The 25,000-nt window shown below is 42.9% G+C and overlaps 1 protein-coding gene across 9 annotated transcripts in view; it reads right to left on the reverse strand.

Annotated features, from left to right (window-relative positions):
* Positions 1 to 25,000, reverse strand: part of PHF21A (PHD finger protein 21A) — a 240,559-nt gene that overhangs the window by 81,921 nt on the left and 133,638 nt on the right. For 5 of the 9 annotated variants that reach the window (XM_085884258.1, XM_085884257.1, XM_085884263.1 and 2 more), the window contains 4 exons: positions 18,977 to 19,075; positions 10,409 to 10,567; positions 9,774 to 9,866; positions 9,184 to 9,549 (listed from right to left, as the gene is read on the reverse strand). In XM_085884258.1, the coding sequence (XP_085740384.1) occupies positions 9,184 to 9,549; positions 9,774 to 9,866; positions 10,409 to 10,567; positions 18,977 to 19,075 (717 nt within the window). The remainder of the gene's footprint in view (positions 1 to 9,183; positions 9,550 to 9,773; positions 9,867 to 10,408; positions 10,568 to 18,976; positions 19,076 to 25,000) is intronic. The other 4 variants (XM_085884260.1, XM_085884259.1, XM_085884265.1 and 1 more) reach the window with 1 other exon arrangement.

Consider the following 25,000-nt stretch of genomic DNA (forward strand, 5'->3'; position numbering starts at 1 on the left):
AAGTACAATGAGGCACTGTTTTTGATTTCACCAGCATCATTACCTCTGGTGTTGAAAAACCACAATGGGCCATTTGTTGCGAGGTTTTGTTTGCTGCATCGATGAACTAAGTAAACTGTCGCGTCATCTCAAAAACAGACATCCTGAGAATGGAAAAAAAATCAAAAAAATCTGCATTTTTATTTGTAAAGTGAGAAGTGTCAAATAAAGGCAAGTTTGATTAAGGTGGAAGGTTATGCTCTTTTATGCTGTGTAACTATAAACCACTCATGCTGAGAAGTTGTATCATATAGTTGTGGAGCTTATCCTGCAATCATGCAAAGATATCGTGTCACTCGTGCTTGGCAATGGCAATGGCAAAAATCCGAATATGCCCTCTCTGGCAAATGATACCGTAGAAACACAGGATATGAGAGATCTGTGAAGATATCAAACAACAAGTTATGCGTACAATATCATCATCATCATCATGAAGTCTCCCCTATTATCCTCACTGGAAGCCCATGGTCTCAAGGAAACCTGCCCTGAGACAGGATTTCCCCAGAGATCGTAAAGAAAATAGATGTTGGAAAGTTGTCTAAATAGTGTGTGTTGAGGCTAGATTGTGATTAGGTGGTGTACTGTGTCAGGTTGAAGGCGACTGTGTGGGCAGTGGTCCTGAATTGGATCGAGTTTGTGTTTGTTTGTTTTTTTGGAGTGCTGGTTGGTAACCAGAACGGAGTCTGGCTGGTGTTACTCCGGAGGAGCGCAGAAGGGCTATTTTCAAATGGATGGGTCATAGAATGTGGTTTGATGAGTATTTTACTGTTATTCTGTTGTTGCAAAGCTGTGGTGGTGATGCGACTGTGAATGTTTTTCCGAGATGTTGTATTTGTGGGTGGAGATGACACATTTGAGAAGATGATGTGTAAGTTGCAGTTGAGGTATTTGGTGTCGAGGAGGAGGTGGGTAATTGAAAAAGTGGTGACATGGGTGTTCTGGTGTCTGGGTGGCATCAATGAAGAGTGTTCCTGTGATGTCAAAGTCGTGTTCAATTGTGGTTAGGTATTCTTTTTGTTGAACCAAAATTAGTGTGTGCTGCTTTTCATGCATTAAGTTTTTGATTGACTTCAGCTGTGGTTTGGTGTATGTGTTTAGTAGAAGCCATGTGAGGGACAAGTGTGTTTCCAAGTATTTTTGGATTTCTGTTCGGGGAAGCTGTTGATTACACATTTTGATGATTGGGTGATCGTGGGATTTGCATTAGTCAGGGGTCAGAAGATCGATTGTTGATTTAGTTGGTGAGATATTGATTCTGTAAAGTATGAGCCAGTGGTTAGAATTGTATTATGTATTGGTGAAGTGAGTGAGTGAGTGGTTGCATTTGTAATGTGGTTTTGTGTTGCTATGGAAAGTTCATCTGACCGCTTCAATACTTTATACCCTCTAGACCTGTTAGAATGCTAAGATCCTTTGACCCTTTAAACCACTTCGACCTTTTAACCCCTTTAGACTCTTTTTAGACCGGAGAGACCAAATAAACCTTACACCCTTCAGACCAATTTAGAACCCTTTAAACCCTAATTACTATTGGAACACACTCATCAAAGCTATAGACCTTGAGACCCCTTAAGACCCTTTAAAATATTGGACCATTGAAGAACATTTTTAAAACCTTTCGACATTCACATCCTTTCGAGCCCTTAAGACCCATTCGACCCTCATTACTGTTGGAATGTACCCTTTAGATGTTTAGACCCCTTATGACCCTTTAAACCCCAATATACTCTATAGACCCCTTACACCTGCAGACCCTTTTAACATTTCGAGTGTTTAGACTATTTAGACCACTTTAAGACCCTTTATATACTTTATACTTTAGACACTTACACCCTTTTGACCCTCATCCCAATTGGAATGTACCCTTTAGACTGTTTATACCCGAACTACTATTGCAATGTTGGCTACCCTTTAGACCCCCTTAATCTCCTATAGATCTTTACACCCTTTAGATCCCGAAGACCTGCAGACCCTATAAGTCGTTTAAGACCCTTTCAACACTTTAGACCTCTTTAGACCCTTACAACCTTTAGAAAACTACACCATTGAGACCTCTTTTACCCCATTTATGGTCAAAAGGGGCTTAAGGATCCTTTCACGGGACAAAAACAAATGGAAGGTTTTTTTTTTTTCTCTCTCATCGATTCAGGACCCGCACATCTGACATAGTTTTCACTGCACGAATACAATCATGTTATCAAGCCTCTCAGCCCACTCAGACCCATGATTTTTCATCAAATCAAACTGAAAATCAACTTTATCATCGAATGCACCAAAACTACAACCACTATCCATCCATTGGAAGACAAGCGTCTGTCCCACTTAGGACTCTTCATTATTAACAGCATAGGTGAAACTGTAGAAGTTTTGAAAAAAGGAAGGTAACAAGCAAAACGACTTCTTACCAGGGAGTCTGGGGGCATGGCCCCCTGGAAAATTTGTCAAAATATACATTTTACATATACCACATTTAGGGGTGATCTTGTCCATATTGTAACAATAACAACAACAACAACAAAAACACACTTTGCAAAGAAAAGTGAATCACTCTTACTCATGAAAATGAAAGTGAATCACCCTACCAGAATCACCCTTGCTCATGGTGCAAAGCCAGAGCATTCACGATCTGTTTAAACTCACAGTCATGAAATGGAGTGGTTTCCCAGATTCACCCTCACTCCAGTGTAAAGCAGAGCATTCACGACCATTCTTATGTTTATGCACATTTCGTTACTTGGTGGATACTGGACTCATTAACACCATGTCTGCCCAAAAGACCTTGCCTGGTACCCTCTCGTGTGTGCTTGAGGCTGTTTTGATGAAACTATAGTTTATCTAGTGGGTTTTTGTTAAATATTGGATCACGAGTGTACTCTATTTCTCTGCCCATTTTCATGTCTACCTTTTGTCCCAGGATTCTCCATTTTCGTTGTCCTGTGCCTTCATATAATAAACTGTTATTGGTGTGGTGACTGACCATTGAAAATGTAGCACATGAGAAACCATTTTGGTGCGGCTTCAATGGCAAATCCACAGGGGAGGTGAAAATTGGTAATGTTCTCCACAAAGAGATCAACGGAGTTAACAATTCTAACCACACCCTCCAGCAGGGGTCAGTAAACACACACATCACATGTGATGTGTACAAGAAAACGTTGCAAGTCGTAATAAATAAATGGGTTTTAAAATATCGATTCCATTTTGCATTTATAACACTCTAATCTTTGTGCATGCCATACTGTTCTCATCGCCAGTCCTCCATCATTTTTGTCCCCCTCAGTGAAACCGAGGCGAGAGCCGGCCAGATTAATGTGGTGGTGATGCAGCACAGACATGATGGGCCAAATGGCCTCCTGCATCAAAGTTCCTTGTTAAGATTTAATGGTCTCGTATCGATGTGATCACAAACTTCATCGTGACCAACAGACATTATCTAGTTTTGTATTTGTGTGCAGCAGAATCGCGTCTTTACTTCATGCAATGTAAAGACGGAACTTCAGTATTTTTAGTGAAGTTCAAATGGGAGCGAATGGCGATGGCAAAATCCAGCAATGGACGCAATTTATGTATTTGCCAACATAGACGGACTTTCTCCTGTCTGGTGGACATCTGATCATGGTAAAGGAGCTTGTAAACTTTTTTACCCAGTTGACTTCTACAATAATGCCTTGTAAAAAAAACTACCATGTGAGTAATACACAGTCGTCGTCATGATGAGTCAGCCTTGCACCCCATTCAGATGAAATGGGTTAAGAAATGAATCAGCATATCGGAATAGCACCTCAAGTCCTTATAATCATGGCATGCTTTTCTGACAACAAAAATACAGAAGCCTACGAATGGATCGTTACAAAAACACGGATTTATCTACACATATGGAAGAGTTTCACCCATGCACTAGTATCGAAACCATTGCTTTGCTGACTGTGTACATCACATATACAAGTTACGTTGTTCAATTATTGATTGCTGGCGAGATGGAGACATATCAACACAAGGTTGCCAATGTTCAGCTGCATCTGCATTGCGCTTTGCTTGCTGACTCTCTGTGCTCAAAGTCCTTTAAGACCCTTTATACCTTATAGAGTTATATCGGATCACGTTTAATTAAACTCACATTCATGATGAGCCATAATGCAAAATGCAAAAATCATAGCAACTTGATCTTCCTTCTGTTGCGTGGTCGATGTAACAAAGCAGAAGTCAGTTCTGAACACATTACTGTAGTACACACAAAGTGAGGTCTGTGTAGTCTGGCACAATGAAGACAGAATTAATGTTTACGACATGTGTATTTTACTAAGTATTTCTCTGGTGTTTAAAGTGTAGATCGGTGATCGATTTTAAATGCAGCAGATTCCAGTGAAGAATGGAAAAGGAAAGAGTAGGCTTTATTCTGTGGCAAATGGGACAGGAGCAGGGACCCATGGAAATTCCACGTAATGTAAAATGCGATTCCAGGACCTCAACTCTTCAAACTCTCCTAACCCTCCCCACTCTCTCCTCTATATTTCTCCCTCCACCCCCTTTCTTTCCCCCTGCACACACACTCTCTCCTCTCCCCCTTCCTCCCCCTCACCCCTCACTCTGTTCCTCCTCCCTCCCCTCACTCTGTTCCTCCTCCCTCCCCCCACTCTGTCCGCCTCCCTCCCCCCACTCTGTCCGCCTCCCTCCCCCACTCTGTCCGCCTCCCTCCCCGACTCTGTCCGCCTCCCTCCCCCGACTCTGTCCGCCTCCCTCCCCCGACTCTGTCCGCCTCCCTCCCCGACTCTGTCCGCCTCCCTCCCCGACTCTGTCCGCCTCCCTCCCCCGACTCTGTCCGCCTCCCTCCCCCGACTCTGTCCGCCTCCCTCCCCGACTCTGTCCGCCTCCCTCCCCCCACTCTGTCCGCCTCCCTCCCCCCACTCTGTCCCCCTCCCTCCCCCCACTCTGTCCGCCTCCCTCCCCCACTCTGTCCCCCTCCCTCCCCCCACTCTGCCCGCCTCCCTCCCCCCACTCTGCCCGCCTCCCTCCCCCCCACTCTGCCCGCCTCCCTCCCCCCACTCTGCCCGCCTCCCTCCCCCACTCTGCCCCCTCCCTCCCCCACTCTGCCCCCCTCCCTCCCCCACTCTGCCCCCTCCCTCCCCCACTCTGCCCCCCTCCCTCCCCCACTCTGTTCCTCCTCCCTCCCCCCACTCTGTCCAACTCCCTCCCCCGCTCTGTCCACCTCCCTCCCCTCGCTCTGTCCCCCTCCCTCCCTTCGCTCTGTCCCCTCACTCCCCTCACTGTGTCCGCCTCCTTCCCCTTCTCTTTCCCGCCTCCCTCTACCCCCACCCAACTTTCTCCCCCTCCCAACATCACGCCCAACCAGAAACGACTTTGTGCCTTTTAGAGCATCAATATCCATACGATTTTCTTCCTGTTTTTTTTGCACCCGAATCTTCAACCATCTTAGCCACGATGCAAAATTAAATTAGATAGCAAATTCGAGTTAAAATAATGCCGTTAGAGAGTCGTGACAGAAGATCACCAAAGTTCTTTCCATGCCAACCCAGCACCCATCCCTCTCCACATCACTTCAGTCCTCAACCTGCCCCCATCTCTCTGCACTCCCCATAGTTTTGCTTTCGACAATTTCCATTCAGTATTTCTCACAGCATTTCATTCTGGTTTCCATTCTGATGATCCATAGATCAGTCGTTTCAGTTTCATTTTTAAACATCAGTTTGACTTTGGGAAATCAATTTTGATTTGTCATTGCAACTTGTGATGCAACGCAAGTGGTGCGTGGAAAACGTCATCAAAAACGATTTTCTGGGGATTTTTTTTTCAATTTTCTAAGGGGTCGAGAGGGGTCTTAAGTTCTTAAGCATCTTAAAAGGTCAAAAAGGGTGTAAAAGTCGAATGGGTCAATTGGATCGAAGGGATATAGAGCGTTTCAAGGGTCATAAATGGATCTAACATGTTGAAAGGGTCCAAGTGGTCGTAAATGGGTCTAAATGTTGACAGGGGTCCAAGGGCGAAAAAGCAAAAGGGGTATGAAGTGTCCAAATGGTCTAAAAAGGTCTGGAGGCCTGAAAAGTGTTGAAAGGGTCGAAGGCCTATATGTCTTAACAGGGTCTAAAGAGTTTAATAAGTCCAAGGGGTCTAAGGGGTCTCAAGGGTCTACAGGAGTGAAACTGTAGTCAAAAAATTACCTCGCGTGAGTAAATAAATTAACTCTGGAGTGCAACATGGCAATAATAGGCTAAATGACCTCCTCATGGCTGGTTTAAAGGCCTATTTAAGTGCATCGTGGTTAAAAATCTTCTTACTGCCACCACCGAAGGTGAAGGGGGTTGTTTTCATCCCTGTCTATTTGTCTGTGTACAGGATATCTCAACAAGTTGTGGACGGATCCAGATGAAATTTTGTGGACAGGATCGGTGTGTGACAAGGACGAACTGATTAGATTTTGGTGATGATCCGGACCCGGATCCGACTACCAGAATTTTTTAAGTGATTCGTCACCATTGAGAGATCCGGCCATAAATGATACATAGCACGGTATCTCAAAAAGTTATGGACGGATTCAGATGAAACTTGGTGGATATGCTGGGTGTGTGACAAGGAAGAATTGGTTCAATTTTGGTGAAGATGCGGATCTAATAATATTTCAAGTGATTCTAGATCCAACTACAATAAATTTTTCAGTGATTCTTCACCATAGTGTAGTAGAGTAGAAAAATCGTGCAAATTATGATACAAGCATCAGATTTGGCATTCCTGTTCTGCAGGGCTTTCTGATCAAATCTGCCTGATTGGCCATTTGAAAATCAAATTTTGAAAAAATAAATAAATAAATAAAACTTCAAAAAAATTTGAAGTCACAGCTGGCTAAAATTCTTGAAGCACAAGTGAACATCCCAGACAGAGAACCAAGGGGAGATGGAGTCATCATTGATGGCTCAGCACTTATCAATGCCCTACCTCCACACACTTCAAAGATATTTGATGACTATGCTAAAGAAGACATCATCCCAAAGGTGGAATCCTATGTTGCCAGGTATGAGAGGGTGGACGTAGTGTTTGATGTGTACAAGAAGTCAAGTCCGAAGTCCGAGGCAAGGTCGAAAAGGAGGCAAGGAATCAGAAGAAGAGTGACAGGAACCAGTAAGACCCCAAGTAACTGGAGAAGCTTTCTTCGAGATGACAGCAACAAGACTGAGCTGTTTCACTTCCTTGCGGAAAAGATGTGTGAAGCACAGATGACAAGCACAGTCATTGTCACAAAAGGAGAAGATGCCATTAGCAGCACAAGGAAGTCACTGGATGCTGTGTCTCCATGTTGTCATGAAGAGGCTGACACTTGAATTTTTGTACACACCAGGGATGCAACGACGGATGGTAGCAAGTCCATTATCATTAAGGCTAATGACACGGACGTACTAGTCATAGCAATATCTGTACTGCCATCCTTACAGGAACTAGGTCTTGAGAACATGTGGATTGCCTTTGTCCAAGGAGCCAAGGCGCGATGGATTCCAGTCCATGAGGTAGTTTCTGCAATAGGGTCTGAGAAAGCTTGAGGGATCCCATACTTCCATACGTTCACTGGATGTGACGTCATGTCTGCCTTCCGTGGTAAAGGGAAGAAAACTGCATGGCAGACTTGGAACGTCTTTGATGACGTTTCTGAAACATTCACCAATTTCAGCCGGCATCCAACATTGATTCGTGATCTTGACTTTTTAGAATTTTTTTTTTTTCAATTTTTTCAAAATTTGGATTTTCAAATGGCCAATCAGGCAGATTTGATTGGAATCCCCTGGAGAACAAATGTGCCAAATTTGATGCTTGTATCATCATTTGCACGATTCCTCTCAAAAATTGCTGTTATCTGCCCCACTACCATTGAGAGATCGGGCTAAACTGATATAGAGCACGATATCTCAAAAAGTTGTGGACAGATTCGGATGAAACTTGGTAGAGAGGTTAGGTGTGTGGCAAGGACGAATTGATTTGACTTTGGTGAAGATCTGAATCCGGATCTGGATAAGATAATTATTTAATTTCTAAAGTGATTCTTCACCACCATTGAGAGATAAAGCCAAAAACGATATAGTACTGTATAGCAAGATATTTCAAAAATGTATTGGGCCTGATGTGTTCTCGTGGATCAGGCATTACGTGGCGGAGGTATGCACTCTGCCGAGTGCCCTTCTGGTTGTAGAAAGTTTTGGCACGATTAACCTTGGGAGTTCAAAGCAGTGAGGTCACAAACAAACATTTCGCTTTTATATACATAGATACTAACATAGTAAGTAACTGTTCTTCAGGTGATCCTTTTCCAAGCATGCAACATGTTCTTCTGACGCATACCTTTATTTGGGCGGTGCATAGGCAACTGACAGCTAGGTAAAGGACATGGACATTAGTGTCCTGATATATTAATTACAAGGACATGAGACAATGTACAGTTCAACAAAATGTCTTATATTTGAACTTGTGATTCTAACGTCATGAGCTAAATGTTCAGGTGGGAATGTAAACTGTTTGAGATCCAAATAATTTCGGTCTTGGTGAAATATTAATTCAATTAATGCAAGTACAGCAATGGTAACAAATGGCTTTGCAGCTGCTGCATCATTGAGTCATGCTACTTTCTTTCTCATCATTCACTCAAGATGAGCCAAAGTTTTGCTGCCTTCTGCAAAAATTATAGAAGTGATTACATATACAGAGTTATGCTGTGTAAGTAAGAATACAAAATGAGACAAAGCTTCAATTAAAAAAAGAAATACAGTTCTGTATGACATAGTAATCTATGTTAATTACATCAATCACAAGGCAAACATGACATTAAAAATACAATAATTCAAAGTCAAATGGAAAACTTCTTAATTGTGAAGGCTAGTGTTCTTACGCATTGGCGGACAGGTAGAGTGATGGATGGAATCAAAATAACGTTGATCGAAATATTCTAACTGCCATGTGAAGCAAGAATAATCTGACATTTCAGTGTAAAATACTTTGTCGCAGCATATTAACGTCCAAAACCTCAGATTTTCCTTGCTTCCAACGGTGGTTAGTATATTTCCATCAACATTATGTTGATTCAATCAATTATGATAATTCAAAGCTTCGTGACTTGCACGGTGGCAAATTAAAATTTTGGGTGCCAACCTGTCTGCTGCCACTCTCTCTGTTCAATAGGGTTGAGGTCGCTGAGAGTTGTACAAGACCAGGAGAAACTGATGACGAAGATGATGATATAGATGAGGCAGACGAAGAAGATGAGGCTGATGAAGGTGATGGCGTCCCTGGTTGGCTGGCAAGGCCAGGTGTCCTTAATTGGCTCTGTATTGACCGTGGTGCGAGTGGCTGTCCATTGAGTGGACGCCCATGAGTTGGACTTGTAGTTTCTGCTCCAGACAGCAAAGGACTTCGGACAGTCAAGAGCGTTGTTGGCTTTTGAAGAGTCAGTGTTGTTGTTGACTGTGTGGTGGCCTGTACTGGTGAAACCACCGCGGAATAAGGTTTGGGTCGCACCTGGGTAAATAATAACAAAAAAAATTGTATATTTAGTCTTTGCCTGCTAATTAACATAAGTTCTGGTATCAATGGGATAATGTTTCACCAAAGCATTGAGTCTATGACAAAAGCATTAAAATTGCTGAGACATGTGAACCTCAACAAAATTCTGCAAGGAAAAGACAGGTTGAAATGCATAATTTAACATAATGTAGAATGATTACAAGTGAAGTTTGACTCACTTGAGGAAGGGAAGATGGGGCTCGTCCAGTTAGCCGATGTACTGAAGACAGTTGGGGAACCTTTATTGGTGAAGAAGCTAATGGCAAGGCAGACTGAAACAGAGAGATGAATCAGAATAATGTCACATGTGAGATGGTGATTGGGGGGGGGGGGGGTATAGGAAATGTATGGGAGCAGATAGTCTCAAGAAACTGTTATGCAATTTCATGCATTAAATACAGTATGTACAATAATATAGCACACAAAACAAAATGAATGAAACATTGCAAGATTACAAGACCAAGCAAATATCAGGCATTGCACAAAAGTTGGAAAATTACCAAAAACCGCCCACACTCAATAGCGGCGATATTGTGAGGTTAGGAAAAGCAAGTAAAAATGAGTTAGCAGGCACCCCATGCATGTACGTGTGTCCATTACTAACATCCAAGAAATGTAGTGGTGTGAATTATTTTACAACTTATCATGAGGGTTGGGGGAGCAGGAAGGAGGATGGGAATCTTCATTCAGAATGGTTAGTGATAGGGTTGCTTATGAACCTCAACCAATACAAAATGCAAAAATTCTCGTCAACATGTTATGAGCAGACAAATGAAGAATCTAAAAACACAATCTTAATTTCTATGATCATTACCTGTGACTGTGATGGCATCTTGGGCAAAATTCGGACAACATTTTCAGAAAGCAGTTTACTCGTAGTCTGAAGGTTGATAGGGACACTTGCCAGGTCAGAGGTTGTTGATGGAACTTTGGGACCATTGCTGAGTGACGTCACCATCGTCACTGCAGGCTTCTGTGAAGAGTGTAACAAAGCAAAAAAAAAAAAGGATCTCAATTTGAAATGCAATGTTAATGTCTTCGTATTCATTTCAGAATATTTAGAACTTCCGATTGAAATGTTCAAAACAAGCTTTGGCAATAAATACAATAATAGCGGGATCATCCAAGTTTGTAACATTTACTTGTTTGCATGAATGGCAATTTACAGAAAATTAATATCATGTTCTTTTTTCCCTTCAAATATATATTAGATTGGGACGGTTGGAATTACACATTTTTAAAGAAGGTGGCGGTGCTTCCAACCAAAAGTAAAAACTAGATAGACTCTGCTATTTGAACAAAACAGCAAGAGCAGACTCCGTCTCGGGCAACGTTTCGCCGGCAACGTTTCGCCGGCTTCATCATTTTGTGCCTTTTTGTGCCTGCCTGATGAACTTCGCAGTCTATTGTGCCTGATGAAGCAGACTGCAAAGCCGGCAAAACGTTGCCCGAGACGGAGTCTGCTCTTGCTGTTTTGCTCAAATTAGCAGTCGATCTAGTTTTTATCTTGCCAAAACGAAGTTTTTGCAAGATATGTTAGTCAGCTTGTATGTTTTTTTTATTTTTATTTTTTTGTTTGCAGAATTTTTTATACGTGATTACAGACAAACAGAGCACAGTTATCATTGGAAATTTTTGTAACTTCTCATATCAGAGGCCTATAGAAGTCCCTTTCAGTGCACAAAATTTTGAAGGTCAAGGTCAAAGGTCAAGGTCACTTTGTCGCAAATCAGGGGACTCGACGAAACCCTTATTTTTTGAGTAATTTTGATCGGATCGTCTTCAAACTTCATGGGAATATAGTTCATGGTCTGGCGCTCAACTGATTAATTTTTGGTGGCGATTGACCTTGACCTTCATGGTTAGTGCCTAAGGTCAAACATATTTGACCCCAAGGTCAAATTTTCAAGTTTTAGGAACCATATCGTGTAGTACCTCAAATTGATTAGCTCGATGAGTGCTTTCAAGATATGTCAAGCTTGAGACATTATGACGTCATTTGGTGACGTTATAAGGCAAACGCATATTTTTCATGGTTACTCTGTAGAACGATTCTCATCGGAATCTCTCGTAGGCAGATATTGCTCAAGGAGTCGCTCCTAGTGGATAGCAGCTCTGTTCACCTCAGTGTGACCTTAAAGAAGTCACACGTGGTCACCTTTTGGCAAGATATGGGTCACCCTGCGGGTGACATTGGTATATTTTACTTTTGGTTGGAAGCACCTTATATATATATATATATATATATATATATATATATATATATATATATATATATATATATATATATATATATATATATATATATATATATATATATATATATATATATCCCTCACCTATCGCAGTTAATGCGTTCCAGACCCACCCGCGATAGGTGAAAATCCGCGAAGTAGAAACCACATATTAATTTTATTATTTAAATATATTTAAACACATTTTAGACGTATTTTAAACCATTATACAGCATCCACACACATTTAATCAGTTATTTAAAAAAAATTTTTTTTTTTTTCCATCGGAAATGCGACTTCATGGGGCTGCAAAGCCGAAGACCAAAAATAATTTTTAAAATACTATATTGTACTATAAAATATAAAAAAAACGTATTATGGGTACTGACCTATGAAGATATGACGATGATGATGATAGCTGTACAGTACTGATGACGATGAAGATGACGATGATGAGATGAATGTAGTACTGCACAGCCAAGAAGAGCATTAAATCTCTCCTACTGGAGGCGCCTCTTCATCAGGCGCCTCTTCATTGAAAACCCGCGATGTAGTGAAGACGCGATATAGCGAGGGAGCACTATATATATATATATATATATATATATATATATATATATATATATATATATATACATATATACATATAAATACATATAGATATATATACATATAAATACATATAGATATATATATACATATAAATACATATAGATATATATATATATATACATATAAATACATATAGATATATATACATATAAATACATATAAATATATATATACATATAAATATATATACATATAAATACATATAGATATATACAAATAAATATATATATATATATATATATATATATATATATATATATATATATATATATATTACATAGTTGCATGTCAGAAAAACTGCATGACTCAAAGGCAATGGCACACAATAAACAGCAATCCCAAGGTAGTTATTTCAATAGTATATGTCTTAGTCTCTTCAATATTTCTTGTGGGTAAAAGGGGAAAGATGTGTTATGTGGGACTCTCCTAGTTAGTTCCATCATATCTCTTTAACCTTCACTTTAACCTTTGACCTTTTCCTTTCTGTGGCACGAACCATGCAAGCAAGCACGCACACCACACAAATAAGAATGAGCAACACGCTATGAGCGTCTCCAGCATGTTTGCACTACCTGCAGACAATTCACAGTACATCGTTCCTTTGGAGTTTGTGCGCCCATTCTCCATTCGAATGTGCGTGCCAATTCCCAACCACCACCTCACGTCAGACTTTACTCCGCTCACCAAACCTTACCAAATTCACCACAACCGCTTCATACAACTGGAAAAAATATCCCCGTCACAATACATGCTTAACTCACAACTTTTATTCACCCATTTCACTACGATCGCCACGTGGCACTCGGCCCTCACCATGTGCGCCACGCGGCGATCATCACTCACTATTAATGCCACAATCTCTCACTACGAATGTCAAGACAAGAGTATCCTGCTCTCTAACAGTCTCAACTGCCCCATGGTCACCAAATCAGCAGTGAAGAATCAAGCGATCCGGAGGGGATGTGGGTCGAAATGTTTCAAGGCATAACGTGAGGCGCGGACGTGCGCTGTGGCTTTTGAAGGGACCTATGGGGATAGTGCAGGGATTTCGCTACAATTCCATGTTAGAATGAAGAGCAGCCCACATTCAGGGCTGGAGCATGGGTCCGAAGACCACAGCCCCATGTAAAGATCGGAGCAGCGAGTATCTGGCCCTTTTTCCGACTCCGAGGCATGGTGGGGCATGCCTATGGCCGCTGTGGTCCAACAGAGGAATGGGATTGTGCCTACAGCCCATCGTGATCCGGTTCTCAGCCCCTCCCTTTGTTCGGCCCATAAAAAGGGTAGAACAGAGCCAGTTCTCTCTTCGCCCTCCGCTCTTCTCCGCTCTTCTCATTCAGTCAGCCTACTCATGGGTCAATGTCAGCCTGCTCGAGTTCATCTGGTTTACCCTGCTCATTGTCGCTGCTGCTGCTCGACTTCGTGTTCAGGGCTGTTGGTGCTGCTGAAGGAATGCGGAGCCAAACAGGATCGGCAAACAGGCAGTCAGCGAGCTGGTCGGCATGGAGCGAAAGGAGCCATGATTCCCCATGACCAAGCGGGGGAGGGGGGAGGGGGGGGGGAAATAAATAAATCACATTCCTGCCATGAGGTGGGACTGCTCTGTTTGAGCGATCCTTAATAGGTACAGAGGTTTAGACATGCAGATATTCACACAGATATGATAGGGACTTTCTTCTTATGCATCTTTTTCTTCCATTGTTCTTTCTCTCCATCTCATCTACTGTGGACGCATTAAAGAACAACGTCTGTGAAGCCTGACTTATTTTACGGGCAGAACCTGAAGGAGCGAACGAACTGACTCGCATTCACATTTTCCTCTTGCATGACACCGCACCGCCCATATTGTACTACACCACACCCCCCACTCCCACAGACCTGTCAATCCAAAATTATGAAAAAGAGTGAGAATGTAAAATGTGTCCAGTGAAGTCGTGAAGCGACCGAGAATTGAGGGTGGGAAGCGCCCAAAAATCTAGGGGGGTCTGGGGGCATGCCCCCCAGAAAATGTTTGCTTTCTGGTGAGTCTAAGATGCAATTTCCTGCATTCTTGTGCCAAATTCATCCATTTTCTTTCAGTCAGAAGATAGGTTTTTATGTCATGTTGTTACTGTTTAGTCTCCTGTATGGATTAAAAGAAATGAACAACATGAACAACAAATAAGACATATTATATTTTCATCAACAGATCAAATGCTCTGCAGGAATTAGAACATTCATCATCCTTGAAATAAAGATGTATTATTTGAGCAGGTTGATAGTATTTCCCAGTATTTTGCGGCGATTTCACGTGAAAAATGAACCCCCCAGTAACAAGACATTTCATTGGATCAGGATGGTCATCAAGAATTGACGAATCGTACTCTGTCTCTCATATACTATGTGCGGAACTCCGCAAAGCAATCGGATTTAAGTCAAATTCAAGGTTACAACATCAGTTAAACCAGTCGCAATGCAAGAATGGAGGAAATATTTTTTGTTGGCGAGAGATTAAAAAAAAAAAAGTTTGAGAATTTATCACGAGAACGTGAGAACGTGACTTTCAACAGAAAGTAGTGAGTCTCATGGCAAAAATGTGAGAGTGGACAGGTGTGCTCCCACATCTTAGACACAACCAGTATCCCTCCCACCTACTCTCCCTAAGCGTTCTGGGTTGCGTTGGTCTGCTGACCGTGCCAGGTATTGAGAGGTCGTTTACCCTCAACTGCTTTCTTTCCCTCTGGGCTATCTAATCTTCCGTGTGTGTGTGCGTGCGTGTGTGCGTGCGTGTATGCATGCGTTGTCGCCTATCCGAACATAAATTAGGTTTGATTTGTGACACAGAAGACAATGATGTCTTCATCATTTGCCTCAAACTGAGCAGAGATGTCAACACTAAAATCCTCATATGATGTGGAACCAAACCTTCAATTAGGCTTGTCGACATCACAAAAGTGACTGCAGCACTGGGACTTCATCCATGGACTGTATGCGATGCTGTCAGCACATTTGCCAGGCAATAACTGCTAACTTGAAAATTATCTTACATGATCAAAAGATGAGAGAAGCATTCACTGTACTTGATACCAACTGGCACATTGTAAATGAAGTTTTCATCATCATTCAAGAATTCACATGTCTGCTTTACTGACGCAACACCAAATTGGAATGAAGTCAATGAGCTGCAACACCAAATGTTCTGCAGCAGAGGAGAAATCGAGTCTGGACAGCTTCCGTCCTGTGAAGGCACAATTCTGCGACACACACGTCGAGCAAACTATCAGGCTGCCATCTGGAGGATGAGTTTGATAAACTATCCAGATATTCCCAAATCGATCGAAGGACATGGATGGACAGCCAGCGGAGACGGCAGCCCAGATGTCAAGTGGATGACAGGTTCCCCAGCTCAAAAAGTCATATGTTTGATGTCATGCAAGTGTGCTCTGTCTTGCTGGCCATCTGACTGTCCTTGCATCATCAATGGACTGAAATGTACAGCAGCAAGGAAGTTGCCCACAGGTCCAATATGGAAGTTGATGATAAAGACCTTCAGCAGGACGAAGATGATTTGTCTGATGATGATGATTGCTAAACAATCAGAAATTCGTTTATTCAAGTAAAAATAAATATAAAATGTGATCGGACTCCGACATTCGCGGTCCCGCTTTTCGCATAACCCGTGTATTCGTGGGGCATAAAGTGTGACCACCATCAACATTCCAGCTTCGCATATTCACTTGTTAAAACATTTTTTTTACCACTTAAGGACTGGTCTCTTATACAAATCGACACTAATATTAATTCAGCCTTGGAATTCTTCTACAGAAAACTGCTCTCTCTTGTGGACAGATGCATCCCATCTAGTCTTCAATTATCTTAACCATCCTCCCACTCTTCATATTCTGATTCCTGTGGTGAGGCTGTTGCTTTAAAACAACTTGCATTCTCATCCTGGAAGGCAAAACCTGCATTCTCATCCTTGAAAGCAAATCCCCTTCCTCATTTCAAATGGCATCACAGCCAACTCCATTCGTGAGAAAGCTGAATGTCTCAATTCTGTGTTTACTTCAAAATCTTGTGTCCCTAACCACTCCCTCTCTGTACCCATCCTTCCCAGTTGTTCCCAATTGCTCCTAAATTGTGCTTTTGCAGCTGAAAAGGGGGTCAAGTTTCTGGCAACCCTAGACTCTGACTCTGCAACTGGACCGGACCGCATCAGCTCACGCGTCTTAAAAACCTGCTCTGGTGCTCTTGCGCTTCCTCTTTCTGCCCTTCCCAGGCAAAAATGGCATTCCTTTCCTATAGTAATTCTCTGCAGACCACTGTAGTAGGACCTATTACCAACTATAATATATGAGAGTACAACTCTATACTATAATATATAAGAGTACAGAGCATTTTGCCTGGGTTTCACCATGTCATTTCCCATAGATCATCTTCCATATCCTTGGAAATCAGACAATATCACAGCATCACTTAAAATCAGCGATAAAACAGATCCCTTCAACTACAGACCAATCAGGCTGCTCCCAATCATCAGTATGATTATGGAATTCATCAGCGCTTCTGACATTAAATCCTTCCTCTTCTCTGATGGCTTAATTTCCGATCATCAATTTGGATTCAGACCAGGTCACTCCACCCTGGATATGCTGCATATGCTCTCCCAACAATGGATGGATGTCCTCAATTCAATGTCAGACATGTATGAGATCAGAGCCATGTCCCGAGACGTATCACGTGCTTTCGATACGGTCTAGCACCCTGCCCTGCTCACCAAACTCTCTTCCCATGGTATCTAAGGCCATCTCCACTCATGGCTCGCAGACTTCTTCTCCTGTCGCAGCCAACGTGTGGCCCCAAATGGAGTTCTCTCATCCCCTTCCTGTCCAGGCTGGAGTTCCTCAAGGCAGCATTCTGGGTCGTGTTCTTTGTCTGGTTTTCATCAATGATCTCTCCGACTCTCTGGAAAATCCTCTTCATCTCTTTGCTGATGACTACCTCTGCCGTACAATGCCATCCCTCAGATCGGCAAGCAGAAGCCTTAATTCACTCTCTGCAGGTCTGGATAAAATCACAAGCTGGTCCAACATGTGGAACATGTCTTTCAATCCTGAAAAAAAACTCACAATCTCACTATGTCACTCCGAAAGGACTATCTGGACCCCCCCTCCACCACCCGCCACATTGACTTTCTCAACAATCCTCTTCAAGAAGTTCTGTCTCAAGCTTTTGGGTCTCACTATTTGCCATGATCTTTCATGGGAAAGTGACATTTCCAAGCTGGCCTCCAAAGCCAGTCGCCGATTGGGCCTCCTCCATCATGCAAAGTCCTTCCTTGGCACACCTGAGCTCCTGACCACATACAAAGCTTTCATCCTCAGCCTGATGGAGTAGTGCTCTCCCCTCTGGGCTGGTGTTCCGCCTCTCACCTTTCTCAGCTTCACGTTGTGGAAACCAAGGCATTTAGAATCATAGATATATCCCATGATGAGGCTGTCTTTGGGTCTCTCACTTTCTCACCACAGGCAGGTCAGTGGTCTTTCTGTCTTCCATCATCTCCTCTCTGGCCTGGCCCCGTCGCTCTGTCTTGAGATATGTCTCCCACATATTTACACAGGGCTGTCACGGTCTGACAGCAACCCCTTTCTGGTGAAACTGCCAAAATCAAGAATCACTGCTCACCTTCACTCTTTCATTCCTCTTTTTTCCCCCACCTCTGGAACAAACTCTCACACTCTCTTCATTCCCACTCTTCCCTCCAGGTCTTTAAAACTGCTGTTCGCCAAAATCTCACGTCTTCCCCCATCCAAAAACATGAACATTTTTACTCCTGGTAACACACCCCAAACCCACCTCCTGTTTTCCCCTCCTCTGCTTTTTTCCCCGTTTTCCCCGACTGAAAGTCCCTGTAGGACCATCTTGTTTACCCATGTACCCCGCCCGTTTCTTCTTTCCACAGATCCCCTGATGTCCCTGTTCCCTCTTATTGTTATGCTTCTCTCTCTCTCCCCCTCTTATCTCCTGCTCCCTTTGTTGTATGTTCTGTGTGTTAGCTCTCATGAGCCACAACAGTGTATCGAAAAAAAAAAGGGTAAAAAAAAGTCTAAATAACCTAATTTTGCATGTGTTACCAGACTTGTTAGCATCTTGAAATGTGCATGGGGAGGGGTAGGAACCCTCATTTTGTTTTGGAATTCCTGTGTAAATTACCATACCACATACATATTTTGTGTATAGCCCTCATGGGAATTTTTTGAAAAGACAAAACAACTTAGAGATAAATAAAACAGTTAGAAATATGAAGGGGGTCACGTGTCCCACGTTGTTCTAGTAACCCCCTTCTGGTTAGGCTCCCAAAATTCAAGCTGACTATATACCTCAACTCTTTTTCCCCACTTCACAAATCTATGGAACCATTTTTAAAGGTTGTTCCATCTCATGCTTCCATTCAGGGCTTCAAGGAAATAGTGCACCCCAATCTCGTCACCTTCAATTTCGATCCCGTGATCTGTACTAACCCCTTTAACCATTCCTAACGCGACCACTTTACTTGCAATTTTCAGTGTTTCATCCCCTCCTTTTTTCCTGTTTGTTGAATCCCTTGATGGCTGTCCCACTGTCAGTTCGACCTTGCTCTTCCATGAGCCTCGCTCCTGCAAAGAAAAGAAAAAAAGAAAGCCCATATTTGGGCTTGCATGTAAATGCAGATAGAATAGATGAATAGCAATCACTGTCTGTACTTTTACATGAATTATGTGAACATTCTGACTGGACAAATGAATGTCATCTGTGATATTAGCTCGTTGTAATGGGAGGTTAATCAGCCAATGACAAAATGGTATTCCTCGTGCTCCATGGCGATTAAAGGGTAGTACAGGGTGTTCCAAAAATACCTAAAATATTTAGAACCACAAATGATACAATGACCCTTGGTATATGTATGATGCAGAAACTCATAAAGTTTTGTGCACACAATCGATACACTTCAGTGAGTTCCGTTTGTCGTGTGCAGGACATCAAGGTGGTGCATGAGTTCTTGCCATGTTTGGCTCAGCATGTTTGCGTTTTTCTTTGCGGAGGATACAGTGACCTCAACAATTTACATGAACATGTTGGAAGGATTTGTCTTCCCACTGATTGAAGACCTGCAACCCGATATTTTTCAACAGGATGGCACTCCCTCTCATTGGGCCTTAATCGTTCGAGCCGTCCGGAATGAAAAATTTCCAGGTCGCTGGATGGACCGAGATGGACCAACCGCCTGGCCCTCATGATCACCAGACATAACCCCCCTTGATATTTTTTTCTGTGGGGGTTTGTCAAAGATGTTGGCCACAACACCAAGGGAGCAAACCTGCAGGATCTTCATTCTCAGATCACAGCTGCATGCGCACTGGTGGACACCGAGCCAAACATGCCAATAACTCGTGTACCACCTTGATGTTCTGCGCACGACAAATGGAGCTCACATTAAAGAGTACTAATGGTGTGCACAAAACGTTATGACTTTCCGTATCATATAAACCAAAGGGTATCGGTGTATCATTCGTGTTTCTAAGTATATTGACAGCCAAATTTGGCCGAGTCTTTTTGGAACACCCTGGATGACGATTTTGAACTTAATTGTCAGTCATGTTTCAGTGAAAGAATAAAGACCAATCATGTCTCACTGTGTCTGTCGTCATACCATCAGTGCATTGTGAATCAGATTCACCAGCGTGCCATGCCTCCAATTTTGGCCTCCAAGCATGGCAGTGAGTTGCAGCAAAGATGCTGACATTGTCCCAGAGGTTGTATGGCCAGCCCTTAAACAATATTTGGCAATGGCATACCTCTCAGAATGGTTGCATTATCAAATGTCTCAAGGTGTTCTTTGATGCATTGGCCCACGGTCCTTCCTGTCTCTCCCACATATTCAGCACCACAAACACTTGGAACCGTATCGACCACACCTACGAGGACATTCTTAGCTAACCTGTCCTTGAGGTTGGTCAATACCTGCCGAATAGTGTTTGGCAGGTCTAAAATTCACCCTCACACCTATCAATGTCAAAACCTTGCCAATCCCTGGAGACAACCCTGGAGACAAAGGCAACACACATAACTTATGGTTGGTCCTGTGGAGTGTCAATTATTTTGGGCTGCCACGACCATTTTGACCATCGTGTATAAACGGTCAGGATAACCACTGCCCCCCCCCCCCAAGACTAATCCAAGACGTCTGACCTCGCTCCTCTTGCCGTCCACTGCAGAAGGTATATCTCATGCCGTTTTCAAAAATGTGTAAATTACAGCTCGTTTATGGAACATAAGCTGGCATGACCCAAAGGCAAGGCAATGGTCGGTCTGAGTGGGTTTTCTGCACACTACAGTGCTTAAATTCCATTGGGGCTCCTCATCGCCATGGTGTCAACAAAAGTGAAGGATCCATTCTCTTCCTCCAAGCAAGTGATTTTGATGGATGAAAATGACCACCATGCCTTCCTGGATCATGCTGAAAGCCTCGTTGGAGCAGATGACATCGACATAACTATATCAGACGTGGACAGCTATATTGGGTCGGTAGGGATGGCATGCTTCTCCAATTCTTCCATGACCACGTTTGATACTACAGCAGATACGGGAGAGTCCATGGCGGTGCAGGTAACTTGCTTGTAATACACGCCATCAAGAACAAAATAAGAAGAAGATAGGCACACACTTAGGTCACACATATCTTCAGCATTTAATGTGCCAGTGGCCGGTTTATAAAACTCATCCTCCATAAGGGGCTGTCCGACTACCAAAACTACAAATACTGTGGGGACCTCAGTGAACAAGGAGAATGTGTCGAGGGATAACATGGTTTCATGCAGTTGGATGTAGTAATGAGACAATTTATACAAACTCAGTGCTATTGTGTAGTCCTCGATCAGTTTTTCCCACAAGCTGTTTTTCCCCATGTTTGCATTAGACTTTAACAAGGCGTATGAGGGACAACCAATACAAGACATGAGTCATAAATGAACTTCTTGCTTGTGGGCTTTTGATAAACTGTAAGCTCTCGGTGAATTTTTGACCTGTGCACACCATTAGACAGACATTCACCAACGTCAAGGACAGGTTAGCCAAGAATGACCACACAGGTGTTAACGATACGGTTCCATGTGTCTGGAATACTGACAAATGGAACTCTCCATCCAACTTAACAAAGCTTGAGGAGACATCGATCTGGGGAAGGGTATAAAACAATTTCTACAGTGTTGAAGGTTCCTAAGAGCACAGTGAGCTCCATCATTATGAAATGGAAACCATACAGAACTATCCAGACTCTTCCGAGAGCTGGCCGTCCAACCAAACTGAGCGACCGGGCAAGAAGGACCTTGGTCAGAGAGGTGACCAAGAACACAATGACCCCTCTGACAGAACTACAGAGTTTCTTGGCTGAGATGGACAACAATCTCTGCAGTACTTCACAAATCTAGGCTTTATGGAAGTGTGGCCAGACAGAAGTCACTCTTGAGAAAAAGGTACATGACAGCATGCCTGGAGTTTGCAATAAAGGCACATGAAAGACTCTGAGAGCATGAGTCAAAATATTCTGTGATCTGACGAGATGAAAATTGAACTTTTTGGCCTGAATGCAAAGTGCTACGTCTGACAGAAACCGAGCACAGCTCATCAGCCATCTAATACCATCCCTACCGTGAAGCATTGTGGTGGCAGCATCATGCCATGGGGATTATTTTCAGTGGCAGAGACTGTGAGACTTGTAAGGATAGAGGGAACAATTAATGGAGCCAAATGCAAGCAAATCATTGAGGACAACTTGCGTCAGAGTGCAAAAGACCTTCGACTGCAGCAAAAATTTATATTCCAACAGGACAATGACCCCAAGTATACAGCCAAAGCAACACTGCAATGGCTTCAGAACAAGAACATGAAAGTCACCGAGTGGCCCAGCCAAAGCCCAGTCTTGAATCCCATTGAGAATCTGCAGAAAGACTTGAAGATCACTGTTCACCGACACTCCCCATCCAACTTAACAGAGCTTGAGCAAATCTGCATGGAAGAATGGGAGAAAATCTTCAAATCCAGATGTGCAAAGCTGATACAGATGTACCCAAGAAGACTCGATGCTGTAATTGCTGCCAAAGGCACTTCTACAAAGTTACTCGAGCGGCTGAATACTCATTGACGCAAGACATTTCACCTTTTCATTTCAAATTAACTTGTAAAAATTTTCGAAAACATCATTTCACTTTGTCATTTTAGGGTATTTCGTGTAGATCGGTGACAAAAAAAATTTGAATTTAATGCATTTCAAATTCAGGCTGAGACAACAAAATGTGAAATAGTCAAGGGGTGTGAATACTTGGCCTGAGGATGCCAGCCACAGATAACTCTGCAGTTGGACGAGTTGTGAGGCAACCGTGGCCCCCAATTAGAACTGCCGAGCTGAGCAGGATTTTCACTCCTTGGTTACGCCTTACCTTACAATTGGCACGGCAACCCAATTTTGGGGTCACGCACTCAACAGCCACCAGTCTATTTATCAGGTACAGCCGAGTGAACCGTGAATGGCTGTTGGCTAATCACTGAGTCAATCAGTGAGGAAAAACCTCCCGTCAAACTAAACTTACACACTTCGGACCAATAGAGGAAAGGACAAAAGCGAGCAGGCCAGAAACGTTTAACAGTTTACCAAATGCATTTATTCAAGCACAACAAGGTTTATTCACTCAGCAATGGCAGTTATTTACGATAGCAGTCATGATCATGTATCAACAATGGATGGACAGAAATCACAATGAAAATGCTCAAGAGAACAGTAATTATTCTTAAAGCTTACAGATTTCACTTACACGGTCTTAACCTAGTCTATACACATGGCAAGGTGCACCATAAATTATTCTGGAGAAATGTAGATAGAAAGAAAGTAGATAGAGTGCAGAACAGAGCATGGGTATGGCTCCTGCCTCACCTTAAACAGATGCGTGAAAGTTTGTGTCGCATACAGACCCGCACCGCTCATGCCACGTGCAGATTCATGCAACGCGCAAGCTACCCAGTGGTGGCTCTTGCAGCCCGAACAGGTAGATGTAAGTGCAGACTTGGCTAAAGGACTTGTGGCAAGGAGAGCTTGATGGACGAAAGCAAGACCAAAAGTCCCAGCACATGAGACGAGTCAAGAGCAGTCGATATCTCCCGGCAAATAAGACGAATTGAGAGCACTCCTGGAAAATAAGACGAGTGAAGAGCAGAGACGAGACGAGTGGAAATGTCACAGTAAATGAGACGAGTCGAGAGTACTCCTGGCAGGCGACGTGTGGTGGATTGGAGTGCTACGAGACACCTCCCAGCAGACGGGGCGAGTGGAGTAACAAAAGTCAACAGCTCCTGCCAGGCGACGAGTGGAGAATTGAAGCGCTTAGCGTTAATCGAGACGTGTGATGGATCAGACACTTCGTTCACGAGAGCGCTTGTCAATCTACAAGGAAAGTCCTCGAGAGCAGAGCCGAGATCTTCGTGAAAAAGGTGCCCCAAAGCTCTTGAGCATGAAGAGTTCCAGCCTTTTACCATCAACCTCATCTCCCCAGGCTCTCAAATATCACAAACTTCATTCAGAGGTTTCCACATCCACTCTCCACGGAGGTCAAACTGATCCACTCTTACAACTGCTGAGAGGGGGTGTGGCTGTTGTTTCCGTTCAACGCAAGATGTCAGCTACAGTGAATATCTACAGCGCTAATGATCCTTTATCTCTCTTGTGATTTAAATGGGAGTTTTGCAGGCAGTGAAAAGGAAGGTCTATTTCATTCCATGGTGTGCAAGCATCTGATCAAGAATATTTTGCAAGAGTTAACAGGTAATTCTTATCCGTTGAGTTGAAGTAATCAGATTAATCTGGTAATTTGTGATGTGCGGACTCTTGTAAAAGAGGGATGGTTTCGGATGTGGAATGCGAAAAGGGAGGGGGGGGGACGTTTGAAGGGCAAAAAAGTAAGGGTGGTGAGGAGTGGCATGGTTTGAAAGGCAAAGAGCAAGGGACTGGTGATGGATGGGTATCTGGAGTTAAATAAGGGTCAAAAGATGGATTGATAGATGTAGGGATTAAAGAGAAATTTACCATGCTAACTCAAAATGCATCTCCCTCCCAAAATATCCCTCCACTATACAAAAGGCAAGGATCAGTCTCACATAAACTAAAGAAATATCTGCCGATAAAAAATCCTATGCAACTCCGAATGCATGGGGTTTTCCAAAACCACAACTATATGTGTGTGTGTATATATATATATATATATATATATATATATATATATATATATATATATATATATATATATATATATATATATATATATATAGTTACGGCTGTGGAAATTCGCATTACACCATAAAGGGCCCTCGGGTGAGATATCTCCATAGGTACATGTGTAGTTAGCCCAAACCCGTTGTATAGAGGGAATTTATGTGATCCATCCGGGCTGCGACGCTTTGAGTTAGTCGTTTTTCTTTCTCTATCTTTTATTTCAAACAAACAGCATCTCAACAACCATGCCATCCCCACCACAGCGCCAACCACACTACAACAA

This window comes from Eptatretus burgeri, chromosome 6 (assembly GCF_056783735.1).
Source record: "Eptatretus burgeri isolate ZD-2024b chromosome 6, Ebu_testis_v1, whole genome shotgun sequence".
NCBI lineage: Eukaryota > Metazoa > Chordata > Myxini > Myxiniformes > Myxinidae > Eptatretus > Eptatretus burgeri.